The sequence below is a fragment of the Podarcis liolepis genome (genome assembly GCF_965112155.1).
Source record: "Podarcis liolepis genome assembly, chromosome: 12".
Classification (NCBI taxonomy): Eukaryota; Metazoa; Chordata; class Lepidosauria; order Squamata; family Lacertidae; genus Podarcis; species Podarcis liolepis.
The window spans coordinates 4,357,475-4,373,040 of NC_139563.1; the positions used below are offsets into that span (position 1 = coordinate 4,357,475).

At 46.1% G+C, this 15,566-nt stretch overlaps 2 protein-coding genes across 2 annotated transcripts in view; both read left to right on the forward strand.

Annotated features, from left to right (window-relative positions):
* The window catches only part of LOC310689504 (cathelicidin-related peptide Oh-Cath-like), a 69,409-nt gene that overhangs the window by 44,356 nt on the left and 9,487 nt on the right, over positions 1-15,566 (forward strand). The gene's annotated exons all lie outside the window — the stretch shown is intronic.
* LOC310689506 (cathelicidin-related peptide Oh-Cath-like) lies at positions 8,999-15,128 on the forward strand. The gene is made up of 4 exons (XM_083467298.1): positions 8,999-9,288; positions 10,463-10,570; positions 12,905-12,988; positions 14,767-15,128. Exons 1-4 carry the CDS (start codon positions 9,103-9,105, stop codon positions 14,899-14,901), a joined length of 513 nt encoding a protein of 170 aa, XP_083323424.1. The 5' UTR covers positions 8,999-9,102; the 3' UTR covers positions 14,902-15,128.

A 15,566-nucleotide genomic window follows, 5' to 3' on the forward strand; every position in this document is an offset into this window, starting at 1 on the left:
GGAAAAGAAGCATTAACCTGAAGATCGCTGACCTAGGATGAAATTATAGTGGCAAGAAATTATTAATTAGAGGGAGGGTGGGTGATCCTGGAAGGGAGAAAACCAAAAAAGGCCTCTTTAATGTGGCCTTAACCCCACCCCTGGCCGGCCATCCAGTGTCCTCCCTGGCAGAGGATGGGTCAAAGGCCAGCCCAAGCAGGTGGGTTCCACCTGCCCAGGTGAGACCAGCTCAGTGCTGCAAACCCCGCCCACCTGTGGGGAAGGGAGGGCGAAAACTATCTGATTTTTAGAAGATATCTGAATGCAGCCCTGTTTAGGGAAGTTTTTAATGTTGGGTGTTTTATCGTGTTTCTAATATTCTGTTGAGAACTGGCCAGAGTGGCTGGGGAAACCCAGCCAGATGGGTGGGTTATAAATAATAAATAAATCATCATCATCATCATCATCATCATCATCATCATCATCATCATCCTTGCCAGTAAGCTCTCAAAGTGCAATGGCTCCCAGTTACAAGAAAGGGAATTCCATCTAAACATAGGGGGGAAACTTTCTGAAAGTAAGAGCTGTTTGCTGGTGGAACTGTCTCCCATGGGAGGTTGTGAACTCTCCTTCCTTGAAGGTTGTTAAGCAGAGGCTGGATGGCCATCTGTCAGGGATGCTTTCGTTTGAGATTCCTGCATTGCTGGGGGTTAGACTAGATGACCCTAGAGGTCCCTTTCAACTCTATGAATCCATGATCCCACCTTTTCTTATAGAATCCTAGAATCATAGAGTTGGAAGAGACCACAAGGGCCATTGAGTCCAACCCCCTGCCAAGCAGGAAACACCATCAGAGCACTCCTGACATATGGTTGTCAAGCCTCTGCTTAAAGACCTCCAAAGTAGGAGACTCCACCACACTCCTTGGCAGCAAATTCCACTGTCAAACAGCTCTTACTGTCAGGAAGTTCTTCCGAATGTTTAGGTGGAATCTTCTTTCTTGTAGTTTGGATCCATTGCTCCGTGTCCGCTTCTCTGGAGCAGCAGAAAACAACCTTTCTCCCTCCTCTATGTGACATCCTTTTATATATTTGAACATGGCGATCATATCACCCCTTAACCTCCTCTTCTCCAGGCTAAACATGCCCAGCTCCCTTAGCCGTTCCTCATAAGGCATCGTTTCCAGGCCTTTGACCATTTTGGTTGCCCTCCTCTGGACACGTTCCAGTTTGTCAGTGTCCTTCTTGAATTGTGGTGCCCAGAACTGGACACAGTACTCCAGGTGAGGTCTGACCAGAGCAGAATACAGTGGCACTATTACTTCCCTTGATCTAGATGCTATACTCCTATTGATGCAGCCCAGAATTGCATTGGCTTTTTAAGCTGCCGCGTCACACTGTTGGCTCATGTCAAGTTTGTGGTCAACCAAGACTCCGAGATCCTTTTCACATGTACTGCTCTCAAGCCAGGTGTCACCCATCTTGTATTTGTGCCTCTCATTTTTTTTTTGCCCAAATGCAATACTTTACATTTCTCTCTGTTAAAGTTCATCTTGTTTGTTTTGGCCCAGTTCTCTAATCTGTCAAGGTCGTTTTGAAGTGTGATCCTGTCCTCTGGGGTGTTAGCCACCCCTCCCAGTTTGGTGTCATCTGCAAATTTGATCAGGATGCCCTTGAGTCCATCATCCAAGTCGTTGATAAAGATGTTGAATAAGACCAGGCCCAAGACAGAACTCTGTGGCACCTCACTAGTCACTCTTCTCCAGGATGAAGAGGAACCATTGATGAGCACCCTTTGGGTTCGGTCAGTCAATGTTTCTGCATTGTTGAAAAATGACTCTGAACTGGAGCAATAAATGAGGCTGCATTTTAACCTGTATTTTAACCTGTATTTTAAATTGCCCCCCCCCCTATTATGTTTTCACTGTAATTTTACTGGTGTTGGCTGCCCTGAGCCCAGCTCTGGCTGAGGAGGGCGGGGTATAAATAAATTATTATTATTATTATTATTATTATTATTATTATTATTATTATTATTATATCTCAGTCCATAGAGCATGAGACTCTTCATCTCAGGGTTGTGGTTATAAGATGAAAAATATGAAATAGTTGCACTTGAGTTGAAATGACAAAGTCCAAGTAAATAACATTAATGTCATCCAGTTATCAGATATCGTTCCAGCTGTGCGACACTTGTGGCAGTGGCAAGGGGTGAACTTTTTTAAAAGTGCAAATAGATGTGGAGAAAAGAACAGAGGTCACTAAGTTATTACGCATCTATTAATTTCAGTTCCTCTTATTTCTTCGAGTTTTGAGAGGAATCCAAACTGACAATTTCCCAATGACTAATGTAATACTTGCTTGCTTCTTTACACAATATTTTGGTTTTTTTAAACTATTATTATTTGGGCTTCAATTAGCATTCTGCTATTTGTCTGCTATCTAGTTTGAGCTTCCTTGTAAAAATAATCTAAAGGTATGCTGAAGGAAGTTTAAATGTTTTCTTTTTATTGTGATTTAAAAGATGTGACCAACGTAACAGTTTTGCAACCTCATGGTTGCAAGAATATATCTGAAGCTTGGATAATCCCCCCCCCAAAAAAATTTAAAAAAAAAATTGGGCCGGATCCAGCCCCTGGGCCTTAGTTTGCTGAACCATGGATTAGCTGGATAGCCTGGCCATTCTTTTGTGATGATAAATACTTAATTCCTGAGACCAGGTCACAGGCTCACCCTATTCACACCCAAATGTGCCCTTAAGGCAGGATTTGTGAGCGCAGAGACAATGGGGAGGCTTTTTCAATTTCCATCCAAACCGCAGAGGAATATTTGAGGTCACTGAAAGAGTTAAAATGGCTTTAGGACTGTTCTCCTGTACTATTTCAGACAAGTGGTTTATATGCTTATATATGTCTTTGCTTTGTACATTTACAAACATTTATTTTATATATATAAGACCTTAGAATTCCTATTGTTGTTGTTGTTTAGTCGTGTCCGACTCTTTGTGACCCCCTGGACCAGAGCACGCCAGGCACTCCTGTCCTCCGCTGCCTCCTGCAGTTTGGTCAAACTCAGGCTGGTAGCTTCCAGAACACTGTCCCACCATCTTGTCTAAAAAAAGATGAGCGCCGCAACCCCAGAGTCGGCCACGACTAGACCTAATGGCCAGGGGTCCCTTTACCTTTAACTTTAAACTACCCATAATACCCTGAGTAAAACACACACATCATAACCATGTCACAAATTGGGAGGGGTTTTCTGACAGATACCTGAGTATCAGGTTTGTCCCTGTCCCTCTCTTGACCTCCACCTCACACCCATTAAGTAATGCAAGGTTCCTGTTTCCCAGCCAACTTGTTACTGTTCCTGTTTCCCAGCCAACTTAATCACACTCTGGGTTTGCTATTGTCTCCAGAATTCTAGAAAAATGCAACCTGTGTTGCTGATGGAAGTTGTGCGACTCATGCAACACGTTGGCGATTAATATACACAGAACAATAATTATGCATACCTTATCAACCTTCTGAGAAAAATATAAAACATTAAACAAAGCCACAGAGACTTGCCAACTACCCAGCCTAAAATGAATTTATAATTTCTGGTTTCAATAGATTTTTCAAAGGCTTAACTCAGTCCTTTAGATAAGTTAATGAAGATACCAACAAAAGGTGAGTTTGGTGTAATAATAATAATAATAATAATAATAATAATAATAATAATAAATTTTATTTATATCCCGCCCTCCCCAGCCAAAGCCGGGCTCAGGGCGGCTAACAACAATCAAATAATCAGTTAAATAATCACACAATCTAAAAATATTCCATTATAAAATTAATTAAATCAAATTGATGGCAACCAATTATGCAGAATTCTGTGCAGGTTGCCAGAGGAGGGAGTCAGGCTGCGCCCTGACCAAAGGTCTGGCGGAACAACTCTGTCTTGCAGGCCCTGCGGAAAGATGGCAGGTCCCGCAGGGCCCTAGTCTCTTTTGACAGAGCATTCCACCAGATTGGAGCCGCAGCCAAGAAGGCCCTGGCTCTAGTTGAGGCCAGCCTAACCTCTCTGAGGCCTGGGACCTTGAGGATGTTATTATTTGCAGACCGTAGGTTTCTCTGTGGGGCATACCAGGAGAGGCGGTCCCGTAGGTACGAGGGTCCTAGGCCGTATAGGGCTTTAAAGGTTAGAACCAGCACCTTAAACCTGATCCTGTACTCCACCGGGAGCCAGTGCAGCTGGTATAATACCGGATGAATGTGCTCTCGCAGCGAAGACCCCATAAGGAGTCTCGCCGCGGCATTCTGCACCCGCTGGAGTTTCTGGGTCAGTCTCAAGGGCAGCCCCACGTAGAGCGAGTTACAATAATCCAGTCTGGAGGTGACCGTCGCATGGATCACAGTGGCTAGGTCAGGACGAGAGAGATAAGGGGCCAACTGCTTAGCTTGGCGGAGATGAAAAAATGCCGCCTTTGTTATAGCTGTAATCTGCGACTCCATAGAAAGGGAGGTATCGAAGATTACACCCAAACTCCTAACGGACGGTGCTGGCACTAATTGCACCCCCGCAAGAGATGGGAGTTGCCCCCCTGATCCCATATCTTCCCGCCCCAGCCAGAGGACCTCTGTCTTCGAAGGATTTAACTTCAACCGGCTCCCACGTAACCATCCAGCCACAGCTTCCAGACATCTGGTCAGTGTGTCTGGGGCCGAGTCAGGATGGCCATCCATCAACAGATAGAGTTGGGTGTCATCAGCATACTGATGGCAACCCAGCCCAAAACTCCGGACAAGCTGGGCGAGGGGGCGCATAAAGATGTTAAAAAGCATCGGGGAGAGAATTGCACCCTGAGGCACTCCACACACCAAGGAGTGGCGTGATGACAATTCCCCCCCAAGCGCCACCCTCTGTCCCCGACCAGAGAGAAACGAGCGCAGCCATTGAAGGACTGTGCCCTGGATCCCCACGTCGGCAAGGCGGTGGTCCAGGAGTTCGTGATCGACCATGTCAAAGGCTGCTGACAGATCTAGAAGAATCAGCAGCCCTGACCCGCCTCGATCCAGCTGCCTGCGGAGATCATCTGTTAGGGCGACCAGAGCCGTCTCGGTCCCATGACCAGCGCGGAAGCCGGACTGGAATGGGTCCAGAGCAGATGTTTCATCCAGAAACCTACCAAGCTGTTCAGCAACCGCTGAACAATACCGCGAGATGCTAGTGGAGTTGTGTTGTTGTTGTTTAGTCATTTAGTCATTTCTGACTCTTTGTGACCCCCTGGACCAGAGCACGCCAGGCACTCCTGTCTTCCACTGCCTCCCACAGTTTGGTCAAAATCATGCTGGTAGCTTCGAGAACACTGCCCCACCATCTCATCCTCTGTCGTCCCCTTCTCCTTGTGCCCTCCATCTTTCCTAGCATCAGGGTCTTTTCCAGGGAGTCTTCTCTTCTCCTGAGGTGGCCAAAGTCTTGGAGCCTCAGCTTCAGGATCTGTCCTTCCAGGGAGGCCTCAGGGCTGATTTCCTTCAGAATGGAGAGGTTGGATCTTCTTGCAGTCCATGGGACTCTCAAGAGTCTCCTCCAGCACCAGAATTCAAAAGCATCCATTCTTCGGCAACCAGCCTTCTTTATGGTCCAGCTAGTGCAGTTGTAGATAGATGTTTAGACATTGTAGACAATGAAGTTGTAGACGACAGGGTGCCGGCGTTTGGCACCAGTTTCGCCCTGGCAGTCCAAGTAATCAAGAGGCCACTGTTCGCCCCCAATGGGCCCTTTTACTGGGGCTTGCAGGTAGCTCACTCTCAAGGTGGTTTTCCAGGCTTCATCAGTGCTCTAATCTCAAAGTCTTGATATGTATATTAATATTCAATCTTATAGAAAATACTCTTTCTTGGCTTAAGCTTAAGCGTCTGATTTGCAAGATTGAATATCAATATACCGTATTTTTCGCTCCGTAAGATGCACCTGACCATAAGATGCACCTAGTTTTTAGAGGGCGAAAGCAAGGGGGAAAATATTCTTTAAAGGGAGCGCTGAGCAGAGCCTATATGCATCCCAGGTTCTGCTCAGCGCTCCCTTTCATGAGCCGCGTGGAGCGTGTGTGCGGCGCTTGCAGGCTTTTCCCCGAGGAAGGAGAAGTGCAGCCCGTCAGTCCCTTCCGCCACCTCCTGGAAAAGTCCCAAGAGCTGCGCTCCCTTTAAAGAGCTGTGTGGAGTGTGTGTTGGGGGCTTTTCCCCAAGAAGGGAGAAGGGCCTGACGGGCAGCCCTTCTCCCTCCTCGGGGAAAAGCCCCCAAGAGCCCCACACACACTCCATGCAGCTCTTTAAAGGGAGCGCTGAGCAGAGCCTCCCACCTGCATTCGCTCCATAAGACGCACATATATTTCCCCTTACTTTTTAGGAGGGGGGAAGTGCGTCTTATGGAGTGAAAAATACAGTACATATTGTCTCCAGAATGGCTACCTGTCTGCCACCCAGGTGTCAGGATGCCAGAGATTATCATCTAGGCCAGTGGTGTCCAAACTTTTTTCAAAGAGGGCCAGATTTGATGAAATGAAGGGCTGTGGGGGTGAACTTGACCTTTTTTTAGGATTGAAGTTGTTGAGGGTTTTTTTATGATTTTACCCCAAAGTTGTTGAGCTTCTTTTAGGACTGAAGTTGTTGTTGTTGAGGGTTTTTTTAGGATTTTACCCCAGAAACTAAACTGCCACAGAGGCCAGATTAAACCGACCAGCGGACCAGATTAAGCCCCCGAAACAGACTTTGGACATGCCTGACCTAGGCAGAGGGGCTGCTGAGTACTTGGGCTCATGCTTTAGGGATTTTTCTTCTTCTTCTTTGGCGATCCCTCATGGCCAAATAAGATTGTCTTCCATAAACACAGTCTTAACAATGAGTCCGTAAGTGACTGTGGAGACCAATTCTGGACCCACACGTCCTTCCACAGTGGGGACATTGGCTTCTGGGCGGGAGTTGATCATGGTGAGGGTTTGCCAAGCTTGCCTTCCTCTTAGCACGTTTCTCCCTTGCATCCTGAGTTCGAGTGTCTTCAAAGCCCATGACACCTTTGGTAAAGGCTGCTCTCCAATTGGAGCTCTTGCAGGCCAGTGTTTCCCAGTTGTCAGTGTTTATACTACATTTTTTGAAATTTGCCTAGAGACAGTCTTTAAACCTCTTTACGCATTACGCTTTCCATTTTTAAGTTCGGAATAGAGTAGTTGCTTTGGAAGACGATCATCAGGCATCCGTACAACATGACCAGTCCAACGAAGTTGATGTTGAAGAATCATTGCTTCGAGACTGGTGATCTTGGCTTCTGCCAGTACACTGATATTAGTTCACCTGTCTTCCCAAGTGATGTGTAAAAATTTTCAGAGACACAATTGATGGAATTTTTCAAGGAGTTGAAGATGGTGTTTATAAGTGGTCCATGTTTCACAAGCCTACAGTAAGGTGGGTAGTACAATAGCTTTGTCAACAAGCCTTTTGGTTTCCCAGCGAATGTCCCGGTCCTCAAACACTCTGCACTTCGATTGGGAGAAAGCCACACTCGCAGAGCTCAGGCGATGCTGGATTTCGGCATCAATGTTGTCCCTTGTGGAAAGATAACTGCCCAGGTAGGAGAAGTGATCAACATTTTCCAATGTTACACTATTCAGTTGGATTTGTGGCGAGAGATTATCACCTAGGCAGAGGGGCTGCTGAGTACGTGGACTCATGTTTTAGAGATTATGGCTGCCCTCCTGTCCCAAGCTCCCCTCTTGTTAGCCATTTCCTTCCTGAACAGAACAACATTGGAGTGGCGTAAATCCAACACTGGAGTGATTTTATATGAATTTCTGAAGGTTTTCTGCTACGGGGAAGGGAAATACAGTGGTACCTCAGGTTACATACGCTTCAGGTTACATACCCTTCAGGTTACAGACTCCGCTAACCCAGAAATAGTGCTTCAGGTTAGGAACTTTGCTTCAGGATGAGAACAGAAATCGTGCTCCGGCCGCGTGGCGGCAGCAGGAGGCCCCATTAGCTAAAGTGGTGCTTCAGGTTAAGAACAGTTTCAGGCTAAGAACGGACCTCAGGAATGAATTAAGTACTTAACCTGAGGTACCACTGTACTATGTAACCTTGAACAAGATACAGTGTAGCAAAACTGTGGTGGATTTTATGGAGATATTATTATTATTATTATTATTATTATTATTATTATTATTATTATTTATTAAAGATTTTGTTGATTTGCAAAAGTGTGCAATGTCTCTCTCTTGTGCCCCCCCACATGTAACATTTTTACAAATCATTTTCATTTGTTATGGGGATATTTATAAAAATGAATGGTGTCGGTTTGGAGCATGGCCTGGGGGTTTAACTGTAAACACCCTCCCTCCTCATAAATTCTGATGGGGGTCCTTCTCTTGAATTGCTCCTGCTTCCTTACGCCTGAGTGCTTTGTGCTTGTGTAGTTTTGCCGGCTCCACAACTGAATGTTTGTGTGGTTTTTTTTAAAATAAATTTTTAAAAATAAGGCCCACAGCTGGTGTTCTTTATGTTCTGCAGCTAAAAGAAATAGGAACAATCAGTGGCGTAGCGTGGGTTGTCAGCACCCGGGGCAAGGCAAGTAATTTGCGCCCCCTAACCCGTGGATTTGCGCCCCCTAACCCGTGGATTTGCGCCCCCTAACCTGTGGATTTGCGCCCCCTAACCCTAACCCCCAGATGTTGCGCCCAGTGCGGCCGGCCCCCCCCTGCACCCCCCACGCTACGCCACTGGGAACAATCATCAGTGGGGATCATTAGACAGGAAGGAACGCATTGCTTCACCTTTGAAGTTGCAGAAATCCCCCCACCAAAAAAAAATCTGGACTATTGCAATTTCCTTTTTGAGCAGAGGAAAGAGAAAATTGGGAAATTCCTTCCGAAGATGCTCTGCTGGCTCGGTGACGCCTTGACTGGCACGCATGTCTTGTGAAAGGACCGGGGGTGGGTATCTGTTGGGAAAGTCCCTTCGAGGGCTTTCCCAGGGACTTATGAAACCCACTCCCTACCCAGAGAACCTCAGCATTTAAGCAGCATTTAAAAAGGACCTTCTTTGGGGACCAGATAAGAGATCTGAGATCTTGCTGCAGGCAAGCTGCACTCAAGATGATGAGCCGCCTTTGGAGAATCGTATTCGTCCTTGGCTTTTCTGCAGCCGCCATTGCTCTGGCCCCAGAGCGAGTGGAGCTCAGCTACGAGGAAGCCGTTTCCTTAACCGCTGAACTCTACAGCCAAAATGCAGAGGTGGCTTTTGCCTTCTGGCTCCTGGAAGCCAAGCCACAGCCAGACTGGGTAAGTGAGCGGCTGGATCCGCTGTGTTGTGCAGAGTGGACCTTATGTGACTTGGGGCCAATCGGTGCCGCCCTGCCTCGGTTTTCTTCTGTAAAATGGGCCCATTAACTATACTCTGGTATATTCTAAAAACGTAAAGGGTCCAGTCGTGGCTGACTCTGGGGTTGTGGAGCTCATCTCGCTTTATTGGCTGAGGGAGCCGGCGTACAGCTTCCGGGTCATGTGGCCAGCATGACTAAGCCGCTTCTGGCGAACCAGAGCAGCACACGGAAACACCGTTTACCTTCCCGCCGGAGCGGTACCTGTTTATCTACTTGCACTTTGACGTGCTTTCGAACTGCTAGGTTGGCAGGAGCAGGGACCAAGCAATGGGAGCTCACCCCGTCATTGTGGGGATTCGAACCGCTGACCTTCTGATCGGCAAGTCCTAGGCTCTGTGGTTTAACCCACAGCGCCACCCGCCTCCCTCTGGTATATCCTACACTGGATTATTGCGATGCTCGCCAGTGCTCATGTATATGTTTCTGTGTCTGTGTATGATTTTAATAGCATCAAACAGGACCAATACTAGGCTTTATTTCACCCGGGTCAAAGACCCCCAAAAACCAACTAGCAAACCCTCCCCCCGGGTAGGTACGTCTCTGGCATGAAATCACACAAATTCTGTATAGCATACAACCTAACTTGTTCTATTTCAGTTTGTAAAATTTATATACTGCTCGACTGTTGAAAACCTCAGTGCTGTTTACAGAATGGATAAAACAGTAAGATCAATTCCTCAAAACATTTAAGACATTTATTTTTTTCTTTTTGGGAAAAGAAAACAGCCATAAACTACAAAACATGCCAGCAGTTTAAATTTCTAGGTTGGGCTGTCGTGAGTCAAAATGGGCACTTCCTTCACATTGAGCTGCCTCGATGCAAACAATTAATAATAATAAAATGCAAGGCATTTGTCTAAGTTTGATTGGAAGCCAATTCTCACAGTGGTTCTAAAGCGGAGCTGTTCCACTTGGCACCGGTTCAGCTCCAAAATTAAAAAGAGCTTCAAAGAGCTGTTGGGCAGAGCGGCCGGCTGTGATGCTCAGAAATTAATCCCCTCCAGGGACTGGAAAGATGGAGCTGTTCCCAGAATTCACGATTATCTCCCTGGGAATGTCCGCCTTCTTCTTAGGACCCCCGGAGCGAAGAGCCTCAGGATCTGGAATTTTCTGTGAAAGAGACAACGTGCTCAGCTGCTGAGCTGCTGACTGCGGCCAACTGTGACTTCAAGGAAGATGGGGTAAGCAGCCCCACGTATTTCCCCTACAGCTGTTGTTGTTTGTTGTTTAGTCATTTAGTCGTGTCCGACTCTTCGTGACCCCCTTGGCCAGAGCACGCCAGGCACTCCTGTCTTCCACTGCCTCCTGCAGTTTGGTCAAACTCATGTTTGTAGCTTCGAGAACACAGTCCAACCATCTCGTCCTCTGTCATCCCCTTCTCCTTGTGCCCTCCATCTTTCCCAGCATCAGGGTCTTTTCCGGGGAGTTTTCTCTTCTCATGAGGTGGACAAAGTATTGGAGCCTCAGCTTCAGGATCTGTCCTTCCAGTGAGCACTCAGGGCTGATTTCCTTCAGAATGGAGAGGTTTGATCTTCTGGCAGTCCATGGGACTCTCAAGAGTCTCCTCCAGCACCAGAATTCAAAAGCATCCATTCTTCGGCGATCAGCCTTCTTGATGGTCCAGCTCTCACTTCCATACATCAATACTGGGAAAACCATGGCTTTTACTATACGGACCTTTGTTGGCAAGGTGATGTCTCTGCAAAAAAAAGCAGAGCAATTATTTATCGACAGGTAAAAAATAACACTAGTTGCGTCTTTGCAAAGATTTCAGGTCAGATTGAAGACACTATGTTCTGTATATATTATTGTATGAATCTTCTTGGGGTAGCCCCCCCCCCCCCCCGCTTCTCATTTTCAGACTTTTTCATAAAGGCCAACAAATTGTTTTAAAATTAGGCGGTTCCTGCCTCATGTAAACAAGTAGGTCACACACAGGGTAGTTTCATATGTAGCTCCTGTGAGAAAGTTATGAACCAGAGACTTTGAAGGGATCCCGAGGGTCATCTATTCCAACCCCCTACAATGCAAGAATCTGAACTTGATCCTGCATTTTTTAGGTGAAAGTGTACATTAAGAGAAGCCTGGAGAAGAGGAGGTTAAGGGGTGATATGATAGCCATGTTCAAATATATAAAAGGATGTCACATAGAGGAAGGAGAAAGGTTGTTTTCTGCTGCTCCAGAGAAGTGGACACGGAGCAATGGATCCAAACTACAAGAAAGAAGATTCCACCTAAACATTAGGAAGAACTTCCTGACAGTAAGAGCTGTTCAACAGTGGAATTTGCTGCCAAGGAGTGTGGTGGAGTCTCCTTTTTTGGAGGTCTTTAAGCAGAGGCTTGACAGCCATATGTCAGGAGTGCTCTGGTGGTGTTTCCTGCTTGGCAGGGGGTTGGACTCAATGGCCCTTGTGGTCTCTTCCAACTCTATGATTCTATGATTCTATTCTAAGAGTGCACACGTTCACAGAAATAATATATGAAAAATGTATATATTAGGCCAAATTGCTTGCAAAAATTGCACTAAAACATTGACTTAAAAAACGCTCAAACTGATGCTGAAATATTGGGAATTATTATTTTTTTATTTTGCATTTTTTATTGAAAAATAAAAAGTACAAAAATTCAACTGCACAGAGCATGATAAGACACAAAAAAGGAGATACAGTATCCATGTAGAAAACAAAACAGAACAACAACAAGAAGAAGATATTTAACGATATTTGAAATTACAGTAATGATATTTGGAGTTCATTTTGATAAATATCATATTAGCTTTTAACGATATTTGAAATTAATGATATTTGGAGTTCGTTTTGATAAATATCATATTAGGTTTTAACGATATTTGAAATGAATGATATTTGGAGTTCATTTTGTTAAATATCATATTATGCTAAGGTCCGGTTCATTCCAATAATCATTTGTAATGTACACAATGCCAAGAATGAAACGTAAAACTGGAAAAATGGGGAAACTGAGATAAACTGAAATTGACAGGTCCACCCATCCCTACTGAGCGCCTGAGGGGATTTGCAGATGGGTGGCGGCAAAAGCTGGCCAGCTGACCTGGACAGAGCGACTTCTTGTGTCGTAATAGTCAGAAAACACACACACACACACACACACACACATACACAATGGCAAGAAGATAAATCAAAGCAAGCTGTTGCTGTCGATCTGCAGATGGAGCCCATGCTAAGGGCACAGAACGAGGGGCTGGCAGAAAGTTGGCAACCCTTAGGCGTTGGTTTGCCGGTCGATGGCAGGGAGCCAGTTTCACAGAACTGTAGAGATGGAAGGGACCCAAGGGTCATCTAGCCCAACCCCATGAAATGCAGCTGTTGTTGACTTCCTTTCCGAATTGTCCTTAGCTCTCAGCCGCCCTTTGGCTTACGAGGGACAGGCAGATGGGGACTGTGTTTTCTCCTTTCTCCACTCAAGGCAAGCTAAACAGCCATTTTGTCGTTCTATTATTATTATTATTATTAATTGAATTTATTGAATTTCCGCAGGTGGTGAAGGAGTGTTCTGCGACGTTCTCCATCCAGCAGCAGATTCCTGTTCAGCTCAGTTGTGACCCCGTGGGTCAGAAGGAGGCAAGTTTACCTCAGGAGTAAATGTGGGGTTGATTTTCTCTCCTAAGTGCCCAGAGGCGCAAAACCGGAAATTTAGCGCATGGATGAAAAACCTTAGATGATAATAATAATAATAATAATAATAATAATAATAATAATAATAATAATAATTAATAATATTTTATTGATATCCTGCCCTCCTCCCCAGCCGAAGCCGGGCTCAGAGCGGCTAACAACAGTAAAAGTAACACCATTTACATAAAATCACAATCAATTAATTGAAATACATTCTAAAATCCATTCATTCTAAAATCAATTCAGAATCAAATTAATGGCAACCACTGGGCTACAGTTCTAGGAGGATTATGCATGGATGTCAATAGGAAGCGCAATACTGGGAAAGCCTTCTTTGCCAACCTGTCTCCCACATATATTTTAGACTACAACTCCCATCAGCGCCAGTCACTGCATGATGGAAGTTGTAGTCCAACACCTGGCAGGCCTCAGGTTAGCAAAACCTGTCTTGCAGTGTGGCAGAGATGGACAAGGCTTGTTTCACAGTGGGGACGAGAGTGCCGTCTTCCAGGGCGCTCTTTGCCGATCCTTCACATGCCACATAAATAAGATTTTTCTCAGAGCAGAAAGGGCCCTCTGCCTGGTTCCCTGTAACCTCACTTCTTGCAATGAGGGAACCGCCAGAAGGCCCTCGGAGCTGGATCTCAGTGTCCGGGATGAACGATGGGGGTGGAGACGCTCCTTCAGCTATGGTTAAGTATGGAAGTATCTGTCAATTGCGATTCTCATGTTTCAGTCTTAAATTCAGTTCTTCACGTCTTGCAGAGATTTGCAGACTTTTTGAAAGATCATCACCATTTTAGTGAAAATCTCTCCTAATAAGCAAATAATAATATTTATACATACATACATACATACATACATACATACGGGACGCGGGTGGTGCTGTGGGTAAAAGCCTCAGCGCCTAGGACTTACCGATCGAAAGGTTGGTGGTTCGAATCCCCGCGGCGGGGTGCGCTCCCGTCGCTCGGTCCCAGCGCCTGCCAACCTAGCAGATTGAAAGCACCCTCGGGTGCAAGTAGATAAATAGGGACCGCTTACTAGCGGGAAGGTAAACGGCGTTCCGTGTGCTGCGCTGGCTCGCCAGATGCAGCTTGTCACGCTGGCCACGTGACCCGGAAGTGTCTTCGGACAGCGCTGGCTCCCGGCCTCTAGAGTGAGATGAGCGCACAACCCTAGAGTCTGTGAAGACTGGCCCGTACGGGCAGGGGTACCTTTACCTTTACATACATACATACATACATACATACATAACATACCCCGCCCATCTGGCTGGGATTCCCCAGCCAGGCTGGGCAGCTCCCAACAGAATATTAAAAATACAATAAAACATCAAACATTAAAAACTTCCCCAAACAAGGCTGCCTTCAGGTGTCCTCTAAAAGCCAGAGAGTTGTTTATTTCCTTGACATCTGATGGGAGGGCATTCCACAGGGCGGGCGCCACCACCGAAAAGGCCCTCTGCCTGGTTCCCTGTATCCTCACTTCTCGCAGCGAGGGAACCGCCAGAAGGCCCTCGGCGCTGGACCTCAGTGTCCGGGTAGAACGATGGGGGTGGAGATGCTCCTTCAGGTATACTGGACCGAGGCCGTTTAGGGCTTTAAAGGTCAGCACCAACACTTTGAATTGTGCTCGGAAACGTACTGGGAGCCAATGAAGATCTCTGGACCAATAATAATAATTTATAATATATACCAACTCTGCTTCTCTTTTCCCTCTAGCGGATTCGTGCCAGGAGGGCTGTGATTCGTAATTTAGTAAAGAAAGTCAAGAAAAAGTTCAGGAAGCATCGGCCTGGAAGTTTCTCTCTGATTGCCCACGCGGGAGGTGGGCGACACCGTGGACGGATTGCGTGAGAAGATTTGGATATCGCCGCCCAAGGGAGAAGACGCCATCGCTGCTGCGGGTATTTTAACAGAGCCTGACAAAGACTTTCCCGCTTTAGGAATGACGCAAGGCAGGATCCGGCCGCTTGCCTGCAAAGCAGTTTCTTCTGCAGAATGCTGAACAGGCCTTTCAGATCCTGCCTTCGATTTCCCGCCTGCTTGTAATATGTTCAGAATAAATTATTGCGATGTTTGAACCCTCCTGTTCCTCCTCGCTACTCATTTTCACGAGAGCAGGCCTGTCTTTTGCAAAAAAGAATATATATATCATAGAATCGGAGAGTTGGAAGTCATCTAGTCCATAGCTGTCAACGTTTCAGTTATTTAAAGGGAAATTCCCTTATTCCAAATGTGATTCCTCGCAAGAAAAGGGAAAAGTTGACAGCTATGATCTAGTCCAGTCTCCTTGGAATGGAGGAATCACATCTAAAGCACCCATGGCAGTTGGCCGTCCAACCCCTGCTTAAAAATAGGGTTGCAATATTTTCGGAAATTCACAGACGCAGCCCGTTTTCAGCCCTTGTAAGCTGAAATGTCGGGGGAAACTCACAACCTCCTGAAGAATTCTGTTCCACTATTGAACTTCTGTTACCATCAGAAAGTTCTTCCTGGCGTTGAGTAGGAATCTCCTTCCT